General features: G+C 43.7%; 2 protein-coding genes across 5 annotated transcripts in view; both read left to right on the top strand.

Annotated features, from left to right (window-relative positions):
• Positions 1-16,926, top strand: part of CRTC3 (CREB regulated transcription coactivator 3) — a 109,326-nt gene that overhangs the window by 53,968 nt on the left and 38,432 nt on the right. For all 4 annotated transcript variants that reach the window (XR_009500735.1, XM_059912419.1, XM_059912420.1 and 1 more), the window contains exon 3: positions 12,440-12,559. Coding sequence is in view for 3 of the 4 variants with exons in the window: in XM_059912419.1 (XP_059768402.1) it covers positions 12,440-12,559 (120 nt within the window). In the remaining variant the exon portion in view is untranslated. The remainder of the gene's footprint in view (positions 1-12,439; positions 12,560-16,926) is intronic.
• Positions 1,626-1,972, top strand: LOC132360801 (cytochrome c oxidase subunit 7C, mitochondrial-like). The gene has a single exon (XM_059915894.1). The coding sequence runs from the start codon at positions 1,626-1,628 to the stop codon at positions 1,902-1,904; it is 279 nt and encodes a 92-aa protein (XP_059771877.1). The 3' UTR covers positions 1,905-1,972.

A 16,926-nucleotide genomic window follows, 5' to 3' on the forward strand; every position in this document is an offset into this window, starting at 1 on the left:
GTCACAGGCCAGAGCTGGAGAAAGGCCCACCTTCCTTGTAAGGGAGAGACCCTGCCCTACTGTTGGGAACCAAGAAGCTGTCAGTAGCACGTTCACCCATCCAAAGGAGGGGCCCGGTTCAGGATGGCAGCTCTCACCAGCTCACGTCTGAGTGGTTGGATTTCTCTCCCCTGTCTGTAGGCAGAGGGGGACACTTGCAGGTGAGAAAAAAAGACTTCCTCCTTATGAGCCCTGCCAGTTTTTGTATTAGGTGACAAAAAGAATGCCAAACCCACTTAACTTGTAGTCTCCAAACAAGCACCCAGACTCATCTGCAGTTTGAACTCAAATTAAGTGGAGAACCTGGTCCCACAGACCAATCCTCCTACTTTTGGTAACTTGGTTCCTCATGGAGAAGAATGACCTTATAATGATGAATTTTTAGAAACCTCTCATCTGGGCAGATTCCCCCAAGACATTCCCCCAGGGATACTTTACAGCTCAGACTAAGGGAAAGTATACCAGAAGCAGGGCTGTATGAAAAAGGAGTGGCCTGCCTGGGAAAGTCATCGGGTCCCATCTCCTGTGGGGTCTAGTAGAGGCTGGATGGCCGCGGCGAGGGTGCTGCGTAGTGGGACTGAAAGGCCTGTAAGGGCGTTCCTAACTCTTGTGACTGACTGTATGAATCCAGGAGGAATAGGACACTATGTGTGCCTCTTCATGAGCAAGTGGTCGGGTGAGGAAAAGTACCCAAGGCTCTCTTTTTTTTTTTTTTTTTAAATAAATTTATTTATTTATTTTATTTATTTATTTTTGGCTGTGTTGGGTCTTCGTTTCTGTGCAAGGGCCTTCTCCAGTTGTGGCGAGCGGGGGCCACTCTTCATCGCGGTGCGTGGGCCTCTCATTGTCGCGGCCTCTCCCGTTGCGGAGCACAGGCTCCAGACGCGCAGGCTCAGTAGTTGTGGCTCACGGGCCTAGCCGCTCTGTGGCATGTGGGATCTTCCCGGACCGGGGCACGAACCCGTGTCCCCTGCATTGGCAGGCGGATTCCTAACCACTGCGCCACCAGGGAAGCCCCCCAAGGCTCTTTTAAATCAAAAACAGGATGTACATTTTGTTGTTTTTTTGAAACTCAATATGCTTTGTTTAGAATTGCCATGTGCTGTTATATCTAACTAAACATTCCAGATTATTTTATTCCCTCTAGAAACATTTTCTTTTATGATATACCTTCCTAGTTCCTTTGTGAAATTATACACTTATTTTGTCCTTTAAAGTCATGTGAAGAAAAGTATTTTAGTAATAATTTTTGCAGGCCATATGGTAAAGCACTTAGCTTTCATCTCTTTTTTTGCATGTCTGTAAGTTATTGGGTTAAAGCTGAAAAAGACACCCTTAATTTATTATAGTGTCACAATTTTAATTTTAAAAAATTAAACTTTTTATTTGAAAATGTAAAATATACTCTAAAGTAGAGAACAGAATAATGAACCCCCTTACACTCATCACCAGTCTTAATATTTTCCAGTTTTATTGAGGTATAATTGACATATAACATTGTATTAGTTTAAGGTATACAACATAATGATTTGCTCTGTGTATATATTGCAAAAAATGATTACCACAATACAGAGGGGAACAAGGTCATGAGGAAAGGAGGGCTTGGTGTGCTGCTGCCATTTCTTCCACCTTCAGTCTCTCTCTGCACCTTTCGCCGAGCTTCCAACAGCACTGCGTTGGGACAGAGCATTCGGAGGTTCACAACCTCAGTGGTCCGTAGGAGCCACTATGAGGAGGGTCCAGGGAAGAATTTACCATTTTCAGTGGAAAACAAGTGGTGGTTACTAGCTATGATGACTTTGTACTTTGGGTCTGGATTTACTGCACCTTTCTTTATAGTAAGACACCAACTGCTTAAAAAATAATCCATGAGACAGATATGAAGAGGAGCATTTTAAGATGTGCAGTCTCTTTGAAAAAAGGATCAAACTCTTGAACTCAGCATCCTAGATATGATATGTTTGTAAATAAACATATGGCATAAATCCTTAATGCCTCTTCTCTGAAATATGGAACATGATAATTAAGCATGTGCTTACTTTTATTTGGGTAATATTGCATTATTAGTTTCTTAATTAAATATGTATGTGATTTTTAAAAAAATGATTACCACAGTAAGTCTAGTTAACATCCATCACCACGCACAGTTACAAATATTTTTTTTCATTGATGGGAACTTTTAAGATCTACTATCTTAGCAACTTTCAAATATGTATTATGGTGTTATTAGCTCTAGTCACCATGCCATACATTACATCCTCAGAACTTGTTTATCTTAAAACTGGAAGTTTGTGCCTTTTGACCACCTTCACCCATTTCCCTCAATAATTTTGAACACTTTGTCAATTTTGTTGCATTTATCCTCCTTACTTTTTTTTTTTAATTCCAAAATACAGATCTCTTTTATACTCAGTGAAGTATTTTACCAAGTTTAATCACAGTGGTGTATCTGGCGTGGTTCAGGATGCAGCGAGACTGAAAGGAGAGGGAAGAAGGGCAGTCCGTGCCCACACATGACTCTTCCTCACCTCTGTCTCATATGGCAGGAAGAGGCAGGTGATGGGGTGAAGCCACGTTCAGGTGCCTTGACTCCTTTCCTGCCGGACCTAAAATACCTATCTGACCCCTCTGGCCTCTGAGGACAAGACACCATTGGCCTTACTCTACTGGCCAGTTGCTTTCCTGTTTAACCTGCCTCTAGGCCAGGCTCCTGCTGCCCTGCCCTGTCACTGCTCAAGTCTTAGCTCACAAAAACCAGTTCCTCCCTTCCACAGTTCCTTTCCATCATTCCATCATCACATAAGAAGCAAATCAGCTTCTTCTGGAGGAAATAAATGGGCAGACCCAATTTACCCAGAACTAATTTCTCTAGTCATGATAATATTAGGAGCCAAAGGGGAACTGCACTCAACAGAAGGCCTCTCTTTCCACTGAAGACATTGCACCAGGCAGGAAGGTGGGGATGGGAATGGACAGTTTAAAACTTCTACCTCTATGGGGGCTTGTGTGGTATTTCCTGTAAAGACAGTAATATGCCTGCAGGGGCTTGGGGTCTGCATTAACCTCTGCCATGCCCATGCCCATCCCTGAGGATTTGAAGTGGAAATTCTTCTTTTTATTATGGAAAATTTTAGCTATCCCCCAAAGTAGAAAGAATAGAATACTAAGCTCCCATATAGCCATGACCAGTTTCAATAATTCTCAACATTTTGTCATTTAAACTTTTTGATCATGCATCCTAGTAGTAAAAAAGAGTTTTGTATCCCCAATCTGGTTACATTTTTGTTTGTCAGTTATATATACATACCCCTGTACTGTTATATTATTACACAAAAAATAGAAAACTGAGTGGTGGAAACAGGGCTTCTAATATCTTCTCTACACCCTATATACATCACACACTCTGCTTTGGATCCTAGTTATTTAGAAACGTAATAATAATTCATCAAACGTGTGTTGGAACCCACTGTCACAGACACCATGTGGGGGCCGAGAGGGAAGGTGCTGGGGCAGGATAACAGGTCTCACCGCTTGCAGTCCGCTAGGTCAGCAGAATGTCACCCACCAACCTCTCCAGGTGAGATGCCTGTGCGAGCCCCACCTGGGATATTGACCTTCTCAACTGCCTCTTCCGGGAACAAGAGCCCCACCATGAACCCTAAACCCTGCACTCTGGGCATGTTTTATGCTTTGTTGTTATTTCTTATTTTTACAGATTATTCCTCCTGGTCCTCTGAGATAATTTTGACTGCTTTGATTTTTTTTTTCTGTTTGGACCTTTGCTGCCTTAAAAAACAAACTGTCTGGGGCTTCCCTGGTGGCGCAGTGGTTGGGAGTCCGCCTGCCAATGCGGGGGACACGGGTTCGAGCCCTGGTCTGGGAGGATCCCGCATGCCGCGGAGCAACTGGGCCCGTGAGCCACAGCTGCTGAGCCTGCGCGTCTGGAGCCTGTGCTCCGCAACAGGAGAGGCCGCGATGGTGAGAGGCCCGCGCACCGCGATGAGGAGTGGCCTCCACTTGCCACAACTGGAGAAAGCCCTCGCACAGAAACGAAGACCCAACACAGCCAAAAATAAATTAATTAATTAAATTTAAAAAAAAACAAAAACAAAACAAAAAAAAGTTTTATCACTGTCATTTTTTAGAGTAATCTTTATACTTAGTTTATCTTATTAACTTTTCTTCCCTTTTACCTTTCATTTAAAAATAAGGACTAGGAAGGGGCAACACATGGGATACAGATATGGTGACAGGCCAGGTCACAGGTCAGTAGGTTTGGGTGCCAGCACCTTCTCTGCTCTGCTCTTTGTAGCTTCTTTTCATCCTCACAGCAGGACTCATTTGGTCCTTGAGAGAAGATTGGATCCCAAATTCAGTTGGCAAAAAAGGCATAGTCTCAATGTTAAAAATAAAATAAAAACTACCCACTCAGGTGATTCAGGGGCTCTGAGAGTCAAAGTACCCTGTAAGACTGGACTAAGACCAGCCTGAAGATAGTGTAGCACTGGCCGACTGCTGGGAGAAAAGCCTGACCTTATTCCCAGAAGTTAGGAGCCTTACATTTTTGTGAACTCAAGATCTAGCCCTCTGGCGTGGCTGAGCACCAGCTGCTGCCCAGTTCTGACACTGCAGAGGGCAAAGGAGGAGGCTGGGGAGCTGAGGTCAGGGACAGCTGGCAGAGCGCTGGCACGTCTGATCCTGGAGATTTGTAAAGTATTTTGAATTTCATTTTAAGGTTGTTTTGTTTTGTTTTGTTTTGATAGTGATATAATAGAGTTCCTAACCAAGCTATGAAATCCTTTTTATCCTGCTCATTTTGTGAGGTAGAATTAAAATGCTCCATTTAGCCCCCAGGGAGTGAATTAATAGCCTCTTCTTTGCAGTGGGCAGGTCTTCCTGACCCCCTCCCTTCCTTCATCATGAGAACCAAAGGAGGCCCTGGCTGTGGCTGGAATGATCTCCAGCTGGGTTCCCAAGAGAGGCACAGTTGTCCCTTTGTTAGACTCACTCTTTTTTTTTTTTTTTTTTTAATTTTAATTATTATTTATTTATTTATTTATTTTTGGTTGTGTTGGGTCTTCGTTTCTGTGCGAGGGCTTTCTCCAGTTGCGGCAAGCGGGGGCCACTCCTCATCGCGGTGTGCGGGCCTCTCACTATCGCGGCCTCTCTTGTTGCGGAGCACAGGCTCCAGACGCGCAGGCTCAGCAGTTGTGGCTCACGGGCCTAGTTGCTCCGCGGCATGTGGGATCTTCCCAGACCAAGGCTCGAACCCGTGTCCCCTGCATCGGCAGGCAGATTCTCAACCACTGCGCCACCAGGGAAGCCCTAGACTCACTCTTTTTAAAAGAGGGGACCTATAACATCGTCCATTAACTATAGCCTGCATATAAATAAGAAGCGCTGCAAACTCAGGGAATCTGCCTTCCTGCCCTTTTAAAGTCTCCACTCTTCTCCCCAGAGAAATGTATTCAGAACCAGGGGTCAGTCTTTCATGAACGAAGGAAGAGCTGAACAGCATTGTGGGCTGGCTGGAGGTCCTGTAGAGCAAATTAGTGAGTGCGAGGGTGACCTCAGAGCCAAGCATTAACACACCATGTCTAGTAGTGCCTTTATGATTTGTTGAACTTCTACCCAGTCTCCTGTTCCACCTCTTGCTCTACTGGGGAGGAGGGAAACAGATGGGAGCTCAAATATATAGAGGAATTTAGAAGGATTGAGGTAGCATTTTAATTCTATAGGAGGAAGCATGGGAAGGTCAATAAATAGCCTTGGGACTTGTAGCTAACCTTTATAAAATATTGTCGGACACCTACCCCAGATGAGACTGTTGGATGCAGTTTAAAAGGTAGGTATGCTGTTTATACTGCAAGATAGCCAGATACCTTAGCAGGGCTCTTACCCTTTAATTGAATCTTGGGTCGTCAGTAGATTTATGAGAACATAATAAAATTTTGTCTGAAACATTTCTGGAAAAATATTTTTTATTTTTTCTGTATATGTCAGCAAAAATCCACTTACAATCTCAAAAATAACTGATTTTATGTGGGCGACTGAGCAAAGGAGACAAAATGGTGAGGTGAAGAGAACCCTGCAGGAGGCTCAGAATCCCGAGTTCCAGTTGCCAGGCTGTGTGACCGTGAGAAAAATCACTTCATCTCTCTGGGTCCTGGTTTCTCATCTGTAGAAGGAAAGCACGGAGCTGGATTCCATTATGGTCAGCAGTCCTTTTGCTTATCACTCTGATAAGCCAGCAGCCCCTGTTCCCTTGTGTTGCTCATCCCCACCTTATTTTCACCTGCTCTGGGCTGAAAAGCCAGGTGGTCCAGTTTATTAGGCTCAGGTAAGGGGTAATGGAGAACCTGAGGGGCTCCCTTCCAAGTGCTCTCCTGGAGGGTTCTGTTTTTGTTGCTTAGAGACTCTCTTTGCTTCCTGGTTTGCTGCTGAGATGGGTGAAGTTGTCACATAAATGACCCCTGGTTCAGGCTAGCACACTGTCCTCATACCGTAAAATAATGGTATCATCACATCCAGTGCAACTCCTGTCAGTATGTATTTCTAGTATTGACAGTGGTATTCCAGAAAAATATCTGTTGCTCTGACAGGAATTTTTTTTTTCTTGCGCTTTAGTTATCATAATGTCTACAAATGAAGCTACTGAGAGTTGTCTTATGTAGAATTGCTTCTGTTTGAGAACAGTGATTGGGCATCCACTTGTAAAGATACTGAGGTTATGATATTCTGGATCAAGACTTTTCAAAGGAACCATTAATATGCTTAATCTCTGTCTTCTCAAATGTTTTAAATATATTTTTTAAAACTCAGTAGAACTTCTTACAATGCAGGAATGTACTTGGTCATCCTACTAGCATTTAGAAATCTATATTTCACTTGAAAGAAGTAGCAAATTACATTTCTCCTGCTTTTAATAACATCGTATAGAAATACAGCTGTAAGCGAGAATTGATTTTGCTGCAAGAAAGAAGTGTGGCTTGGTCATTCACGTATAAAGAATATGCTATAGCGTATATACCTTTAATAATGACAGTCTCCTTGAGTTGGCAATAAGCAACTCTCCAATTCTCAAACTTCAGCTCATTTCATGACTAAACATGGGCTTAGTAGTAGGAATCTGCCTGTGGTTTATTAGTCATGTAAGAAAGATCTGGGGTATCTAATTAGCCACAAAGTTAATGATCTGCCAGCGATGCGGTACGTCTGCTAAAAGAATCAATGCAAATGTAGGTCACATTGATAGATCAATAGTGTCTAATTAGAGGAAGTAATCTTCCCCCCAGGAAAGGTAAGGAAATCCAGCTGCCACGTTCAGCCATTCACCCCAGGCTGCAGCTTTCACAGGTGATGTGAGGGGACTGCAGATGGTGCTACACGTAAAGACACCTGCGTGAGGTCTCGGTCCTTGGGGGGAGTGCTCTGAGAGTGTGGTCCTGTCTGCCGTTGCCCTGCAAATCCACAACGCTGCTTCTTTTGGAGGATTCACATGTCCTGTTTCATCTCGGAAATAGTTCTGCTATCAGCATTAGCCATGTCACCCCCGCCCTATCAGCCACCCTGATACCTGGAAACCTGAACCAATTTGCCATCCACGTAGAGGTATTTTCAGAAACAATCAGGAGCATGCAATCCTGCAAAGCGGGGAGAGCCTGAGACGGGGGCTCTCTGCAAGTGGACATTCAATTCCCAGAAGTACCTTGAACCGCTTTGAATTCGCCTCCTCCCCTCAAAGCCCAGCCACAGAAACTAAGTAAGAATTGCCTATGGCTAGCTACTTGCCAACTCAGGAAGCACCTGTACCCTCCCACCCCGGCCTCATTGTCCTTCACTGTTGAGATTAATGGAACCTTGATGTTTGGTCTGTACTCCACCTAGTCTACCCTCTCTCAGATTTGGGGACCTAAGCCCAGAATCCACCTTTCCCCTGCCTTGGGTTACCACTCGGTCATTCCTCTCCATGCTCAGCCCCTGGCAATTCAGTCACAATGTGAAACAGAATTCTCTGGCCACCCCTTCACTGCTCAGGTTCCTATTGAGCCTCCTGGTGCTAAACCTCACCCCTGCATTATCTCAGGCAGCCAGCAAGGACAGTGCCGCTCCCCATGTGCCATTCCCATCCGCTTTCCAGTGCCTGGGACCCTGCAGTAAGACCAATGCTGGCCCGGGCCTTGAAGAGGTTATTGGATCTCCCATCCCTATGTATTTCAGAATAAAAACTATTAAGCCATCCAGAACAAACAAACAAAAAGATAAGGAAATCCAGCTAAATTTTGATTTTTCCCACAATGAATACTTTGAATGTTATTGGACAGTCTCTCAATAGAGTCCTCCTCTTCTGTGTTGCCCTTTTCTTGCTTGTATCCTAAGAATGTGCTCGGTCTACCTATGGGTAGTCCAGCACCGGATCCCAGATAATCAGTGTGGAGGAGCTTTTGTATACGGGTGCGCAGGAGTCCTCTCTTCTCTACTTAGTGTCTGGGTCCCACGTTTTCAGATAGGGTGGTGCTTGTCAGAACCTGAGCCTGAGGCCCTCCTCAAAACATGTAGGCACCAATTTGCAGGATCTTTTGACTTTACACTTCCCTTGTTGCTCTTCATGAAAAGCAGGACTCTCCATCTCACTGCAGTCTCTCTGCCATCACTGCCGTATCAGTCAGCTTTGCTACAGTACCAACCAATTCAAAAACTCTGGGACTTTCAGCAAACCTTTGTTTTTTCACTCATATTCCCTGCTGTGCTCTCCTCCCTGTATCTTCCCCTTCTGCAACTGAGGTTGAAGCAGCATCCGCTCTTTGGGACATGGCATTCTCATGGCAGAAGGAAGGGTGTGAGAGTTTCTGTTTGGACAAGATGTATATCACGTGTGCTCATGATCCATTGATTAAAGCAAGTCACAAGACCCTGCCAACATTCTTTTCAGGCATTCATCCCAGATTGCAGCTTTCAGAGGTGACATGGCATGGGCAGCAGATGGGTGTGGGAGGCTCAGAATGCTGGGGGATGCCCCTAACGATGATGTCACTCCTGCTGTCCACAGAAGGGCTCTGCAGGGTGGCCTCACCTTTAACAAGATGCTCTCCAGTGTCCCACCACCTGGATATCCATCCTCCTTCTGATGCCCAGTGTATTGGCCTGCTTGACCTTCCCTAATAGAATACCACAGACTGGGTGGCTTAAACAACAGAAATTTATTTTTTCATAGTTCTGGAGGCTGCAAAGTTCAAAATCAAGGTGTTGGTAGTGTTGGTTTCTATTGAGGACTCTCTTCCTGGCTTGCAGATGGCTGCCTTCTTGCTTTGTCCTCACATGGCCTTTCATCAGTGTGCGTGTCCTCCTGACGTCTCTTCCTCTTCTTAAAAGGACACCAGTCCTATGGATTAGATCCTACCTTATGACCTCATTTAACCTTAATTACTTCCTTAAAGGCCCCATCTCCAAATACAGTCACATTGGGGATTAGGGCTTTAATGCACAAATTCTGGGGACACAATTCAGTCTGTAACACCAAGTATCCTTGGGATAAGGCAGCTTTCACACACATAATCTAATTTCGTTTTCTCAACAAGCCTGTGAGGAAGTTATCAGATGATCATTTCCACTTTACAGATAAGGAAGACGAAGTAACTTGTTAGTAAGTGGAAGATTCTGGACTGAGACTGTTTTCTTTGATTCCAAACCACAAGTTCTTTGAACTGTATAATGGAGTTTTGGCCTTTTGAATGTTGGAAATGAAATACTGTATGCTTATTGAATTAATAACTGTAAGGATTACATAATATATGGAAGATTGTTTACAAAATGTTAAGTACGGAAAATAGATCACAAAAAATAAATGTGCTATGGGTGCCACCATGTAAAAACTATGGATAAAACTTGAAAAGGAACAGAAAAAATGAAGTACTTGGCCTTCAGGGTGGTAGGGTTTTATTTCTTTTTTGTATTAAAGTTAGCTTAAGAAACACATTTTTAAATAACAGAAATTTAGCTCTTATCAAGGATGAGATTGGAAGTTGGTGGGAACAGGAGAACTGTGTGTCTGTTTGTCCCTAGCTTTTTGGGAGCCAGAGACTTAGGCCAACTACCAAACACCATAGTGTTTAACAGACTCCTTCACTGTGAAACCTCCTCCAGTTCCAGCTTCCTGGACTGAACTGCTCTAATTCATTTGATGGGCAAGGCCCTGTGAGTTGAGAGGGCTAAAGTCAAATATAGTTTGGAAGAAGATCAACTACTACAGGGGCAGAGAGTTGAACTTGTACCACGGTGAGGAAGAGAAGAAAATATCAAATGTGGCCAGAGATTTCCCCCTTCCACACACACACACACTGAGTCCAAGTAATAATAGAGGATCTGGGCCAGCAGGGGTTAAGGCAAAAGAGGCAAGTGTAAATAGAAAATATATGTGTAATAGGAAGTCCAGAAGACATTCCAAGAGCTTTCTGCTTTTTGGATTCCCCCCCCCCCCTTATTTTTAATTTTTAATTTTATTATGTTGGCCACGCTGTGCGGCATGCGGGATCTCAGTTCCCCTGCAGTGGAAGCACGGAGTCTTAACCACTGCACCACCAGGGAAGTCCCCTTGGATCCCCTTCTAAAGACCCTGAATGCCCCTTCTGTAGGCTGGCCTCTGGGAGCTCAGTCTGGCAGTAGTTGTGCTCTAAGACTCCTAGATGAAAATGTTGTTTTCAAGTACAGTTAACATTCGTGTGATTTTATTACCAGAGAGTCCTCCCTTTTCTTTTATCCTGGAACAAAGTAATCTGTCTCTTAAAATTACATCTATTGTGTAAGCAGGTCCTGATAAAGTGTGCCGTGGGTATTCATCCTCTTGATTAACAAAGGTGTTTCAATTTATCACTCCCTAGATTAGTGTGCTCTCCTGTCTGAGATCAACATCCATCCTACCTATCACAATGGATATTTTTCTTCCAGTACCAGAGGTTGTTCCTCAGTAAGATCTCTTTTATTTTAGGAGTTAATAGATTTGGATTGTAAAAACAGAGAAGAACTGAGACAGGCTGGGACCTGGGACCCTTTGCTGGCAGAACTGTTCAACTAAACTAGTCCAGACATTTTATCAGTCCACTCGGGAGAAATAGGAGTCATTCCCAAATCCAATATGAGAAAATCTGTGTGTTTAACAAAGAAAAATTAGCGACCAATTCTTAACTAAAAGAAGCTCCCCCAGAAAGACATACTCCGTCAAAGGATTCCTTTCATGGTAAGCTAGGTATTTGACATATGATTCAAGTTACATAAAAGAAAATCTGTTTTCATGTATTTCACAAACATCTCTGGCATAATATTGTATACACATTGCCCCATTATGTGAGGTAGAATGGTCCAGCCTAGGATTTGGTTTTTGCTTGCGACCACCTATAGGGGTGGGATAAAGAGGATGGGAGGGAGACGCAAGAGGAAGGGGATATAGGGATATACGTATGTATATAGCTGATTCACTTTGTAATGCAGCAGAAACTAACACAACACTGTAAAGCAATTATACTCCAATAAAGATGTTAAAAGAAAAAAAAAAAGGTTGCCTTTTATGATGCCAAACTCAAAAATGTCAAGAATGTCACCCAAGCCTCCCTTAATAAAGGACTTTGTATTTATTGACCATGGATTTATCTTGAATCTGTTTGTATTTTCATTTGTGCCATTTGGGGTATAATGAGTTGATAAAGAGTTGTGTGTTTCCCACTTGTATTCAGGAAGTATTCTTTTTTCTCTCCTTGACTCAGGGGTCACAAACTCAGATGTCTAACGTAAGAAGTCATTTGAGTGGTCTGGTGTCCCACCTGCAGAGAGCAGCTACTCTCAATTTCAGTCCCCATTGCCAAGTGGGAATTTGGGACCAGTGTGGCCAAGATGTTCAGATTTTTCACTAGAAGCCCCAAACGTGAATTTTTAAACATTGTCAAGTCAATCAAAAATATAAAAAGACACCGTATAGAGCAAGTAGTCCCCAGTCCCCAGTAGGTATCCCGTTTTATTTCTGGATGCCACATCTATGTTTCTGCACACTGCACGCTGTAGGTACTCAGTTCGTTTCTGTCTTAAGTATACCTCTTTTACATTTCATGCTTATCTCCTAGTTCCTGGGATTTGATGTATGAATCCATAGTCTCCAAATTGTGACAACTTTTAATATATCATTCTTTCAGCTTTCATCTTCACACACTAAAGACTATTTTAAATTATTCTGTAATGATGTAGAAACAGCTCCATGTGCTGCATTTTATTTACCTTGACTCAAGGCACAGTCATAGACACCAGTAAAATTATAAAGTCAGCCTTGTCGTCTGTTGTTGTGATCAGTTGGTGTTCTTGAGGGTGAGTGGCAATGTCACGGTCACAGGCCAACTCTTCTTCCTTCTCTCTGCAGCCGGCGTTCCACCCAGCTGACAGTGTGCGCGGAACCCGCCACCACGGGCTGGTGGAGAGGCCGTCCCGGACCCGCTTCCACCCCCTCCACCGACGGTCTGGGGACAAGCCGGGACGACAAATATCCTTTTTCATTGTCTGAGGAGAGGATAAGTTTTGAAAGGTTTTCAGGATGTATCTTCCCTGTCATTCCCCTTTGGCCTCAAAATCTTCATTTTATCTGATGAACGGAGGCAATAAAAATGAGTGAGTTGGAAACCAGAAACATCTCCACAGGTAAAAATTGGAAGGATCATTGTAGATGTTCACTTTATGAAAGTGTCCATAAAGTTCAGTTTAATGAAGTAACTGAACATAAACAACATGTATTTCAGCCCCATTGCAAGGCCTTCTCAGCATTTTCTTCAGAAATCAGCAAAGTCAGAATTAAACGTGACTTTGAATCAGGTTAGATAGATTTAATCTGTCTAGCTAAAACAAACAGACAGATAGGTGATTTGTTTTTATTTCTGTTGACCCACTGACCTGCTGCTAGAACTTACAGAAGAAATTTCATATGATTTTCTATTTATGGAGTTTCAAACTCAGTAGATGACATCTAAAATATAAAGCTGGTATTTAGGAAAATCTTACGTAGTGATATTCACTCACACCAAACCCTATGCTATTAAGTAGGAAGAAAGAAAAGGAGATTGTGAATTCATCTGACAATTTTATTTATGAGGCCAGAGTGGGGTGTGCTGCGTTGGGTCCAGCATTGTGCTCAGGGCTTTTGGAAACAGACCTGAGCTAGATTTTGTGGGAGGAGGGCCTGCGTTCTCACTTCACTCTTCTCACCCGCAGGGGTGGAGGAAGACGAGAAAGGCGGGGTAAGTCTTACTGCAGAGCTGGATTCCTGGCAGTGATGGTAGAGTTGGCTTCACCAGCCTAGAAACCAGGAAGTGGGGGGAGGGCGATTATGTTTACTGAGCACCTACCCATGCCAGACACTGTGCTGGGCAATTCATATGTCATTTAGTCCTCAATACTTACTGAGCAGTTTACTTTATTTAACCCCCATTTTCCAATGAGGAAACTGAGTGTCAGAGTAACTTGCCCAAAATTCCACTGCTGAGGTTGGAGGGGCCCAGATTCAGCCCAGGTCAAGCTGACCCCCCAGCCTGAGCCCCTCCCTCACTACAGCACTCAGTGGTCCCCAGGATCACACTCAAGAGAGACCCCCTGGGAGGAATTGCGGTGGGGGGGGTGGTGCACAGAGGAAACCACTGCTTCTCTTGCCCTCGGGCTTCTTGCAGTTTTCTGTCAATGTGAGGCGAGGGTAATGACCCCCCCAATGAATGTTTACTTCTCCTCTCTTCCACCCCCAGGGACACACCACATTTGGTCCACTGAGATACCTTGACTTCTAATTTTGTATATTATGTGATCATTATCAGGCAAAATGAAGTTGATAACTGATTTTTTCCAGTTTCTTTCTGGGAGGTGAGAATTCTACCATTTAACCACCAATACCCCTCAAATTCCTTTCTGGAATGTGTAATAACTTTTACATAGAATGCAAAAGGAAAGGAGAATTGAGGCAGTACTTCAGCTAATTCACACATGTGCCGGTGGAGTAGTACCTGGAACCATTGTCTAAATTGCTTGGAATTTTCAAGTAAAAGAGTGTTTCTTTGCTTGATGTAACTAACATTATATCTTTTTCTAATTTCTCAATTCCCTCTTTCCCTTGTAGGTGTTCTCTCTAAATATTATAATACATATAGATATATTTATAGCTATCTCAAATCCTTTTTGCAGCAAGTATAGTCTAAATATATGCATGTACTCACAGCTTTTTAAACTAGAGGACTATCTAGAAGAGGAGGAGATTGAAGAAAAGCAACAGAGAAAAATGTTCATTCAGTTAACAACAGTTAGTGTTAGGCACCGTTTAGACACTATAGATATCATGGGAAGCATAACGTAGTCCCTGCCCTCAAGTTGCTTGTAGTTCAGTGGGAGAGGCAGCTGGGCAAGCGAACAGTGTCAGCACATGTGGCGAGCTGCAGGTGATGCAGTTTAGGGGCTGTGCAAGCTCAGAGGTGCACAGCCTGCACCAGTCTTGGGGAGACGGAGAAGGCATCCCAGAGGAAAATCTGAGGCTTGAAGGATGGGTAACAAGTGAGGGGATAGCATGTTTATTTATTTAACAGGTATTCACAGAGCCCCTTCTCTGTACAAGGTACTGTTCTAAGCACTGGGGACTCAGAGGTGAATGAGACAGACGTGTCCCTGCCTTCTTGAGTTTACAGTCCTGTGAGAGATGACAGACAACAAACAGGTAAAAAAAAAAAAAAAGAAAAAAGAAAAAATTATTAAAGGAAAATAACTTCAGGTGGTTGTGATATGCAGGGAGGAAGACAGCCAGGAGGAGATGTTTCAGGCGGAGGGAACAGCTTGTGCAAAGTGCCAGAGGGAAGACTTCACTGTGTGTTCAGGTGACTCTATCTCTTTTCAGGTAATAAGTCATAGGTTAGAACTTGACTGTGTATACGGGTCAACTCATGAGGGCAGCAGCAAAGCAGATCAACTCCTAAGGGCAGGAGAGAAGCAAGAACCAAATAAATATACAGGTGAATTAAAGTTGTTCATCAGACAGTACAAGTCTGATTCACAGACCATGAGATGTCTCTCTGAAGCACCTAACGAGGGTCCTGGGACTGACATCTGCTGACTCAAAAGAATTCTTTAGCGTAGGCCTGCCCATGAATAAACAGCAAGTCTCTTTTGAAGAATCAAGGGACCTTGAGCTCCTAGTAAAATATAAAAGTGGGATGATTTTATGTCGAAGATATGAATATATTCAGGAGAAGATGGGGAAGAGGGCTGCAATTCCATCTTTCCTTTCCTGGCCTGCATTCATTTGATTTTGCAGTAATTTGCTTAAAATGGTTGCCTTTCTCACCGGTCTATTACCTCCTTAATGAAGTTTTATTATTCGGAAGTATTAACACCGGTTTGAATCTTTGCTAGAACAAAGAGAAGAAATGTATTCAGAATTTTCTTCTTCCAGCTGTTTCTTGGCTTGGGTGTTATTTTAGAATGCGCACACTGGCTTAGAGAAGGGTTCAGTCCTATGATCTCAAACGAACATTGTTAACAGTGTGGGCAGCCACAAGCAGTGGAGATCTGGCACAAGGGCATTCCTCCCGTGGTGGGCATTGGGCGGCCATCATCACAGGGAAGGCTGGCACAGTAGGCTCTGGGCTCTGCTGTTGGCATGGGGGCCGCCACAAGCAGAGACCAGGGCACTGCGCACCTGACATCTGGCCCGGGGCTGCACTCAGGGCAGCAGAGAGACGCTGCCTGGTCCCCAGCTGGGGGCCTGGGCCTGAGAACTCGGAGGAGAGGCTCTCCTACCTTCCTGCAGCTGCTCGTGTCTTCAGCAGCCCTTCTCACTCCTCAAAGGCAGCAAGCATGTATCCCAAACACCATCCTGTTGAATTTCTGAACTATTAACATAAATTTACAGCAAATATAATATTATCTCAGACCTGTGGGTAATACATTGAAGAAAAGGGGGACACACTGAAGAATCATAAGAAGCACCTTCCTCTAAAAGAGATGTGTTTTTAGGAAGAAAGAAAAACAAATGTTTAGAAATTTTCTGATTTACATTCCCAACAAGGTTTGAGAGTATATTGTGTCCAGAAAACTAGGGTGAACGGTCATGAAGAGATGCCTTAAGACCCGCCAAAGCTAGGAATGGCTTTCCTCTTTGGAATAGGCCTTGCTTTGATTCTTTTCATACAATGAGATGAAAATTTTAGGACGTCGGTTTATAGAACACCGTTTCTTTGAAATGCACTGCCTATTATATTTGAGAAATGTCGGGCTCTCTGTATCTTCTTGAAGCTTCACAGTTTATATTAGGGCTCTGAGAAGCCTGGCAGTTAAGAAACTTCTTGTCTTTAATCCAGGGTTTCCAAAACTTACTTGATCACAAAACCTAGTTTTTACCTAACACCCATTAAGGATTTCCATCTCGGAGGATAAGGAAATGCTAGTTTTTAGAGTTTTAAGGGGAAAGTAGTCAGACTTCAAAATCCCACATGCCGCCTATTTGTCACTCGCGTGCTGAGGTAAACAGGAAGACATTTTCATACACACAGGGGCTCAAAAAAGATCTCACTCATGTACCTCCCTTCATGTTTGACTTTTAGATGTAGTCTGGCAGGACATAGTTGGAGGTAAAAGGACAAGAGGAAGTTGAGCGATGGTGAAGACATGGTTGAGAAATTAGGAAGGAACCAAATTGTGGTCAGTTTTATATGTTAAGTCTGACCCTGGCACTTGTCTTGATGGGTGGATGGGTTCTTTTAACCCACCAGACCTGGAGTTCACGTACCCCACCGGCTGCGTGGACCATCGTGAACCTGCCCCACAAACTCTGTGCCTGGAAGAACACGGAGTTGCAGAGGGCAAGAGAGAACATGGTCGCCCCCA

This window comes from Balaenoptera ricei, chromosome 2 (assembly GCF_028023285.1).
Source record: "Balaenoptera ricei isolate mBalRic1 chromosome 2, mBalRic1.hap2, whole genome shotgun sequence".
Lineage (NCBI taxonomy): Eukaryota > Metazoa > Chordata > Mammalia > Artiodactyla > Balaenopteridae > Balaenoptera > Balaenoptera ricei.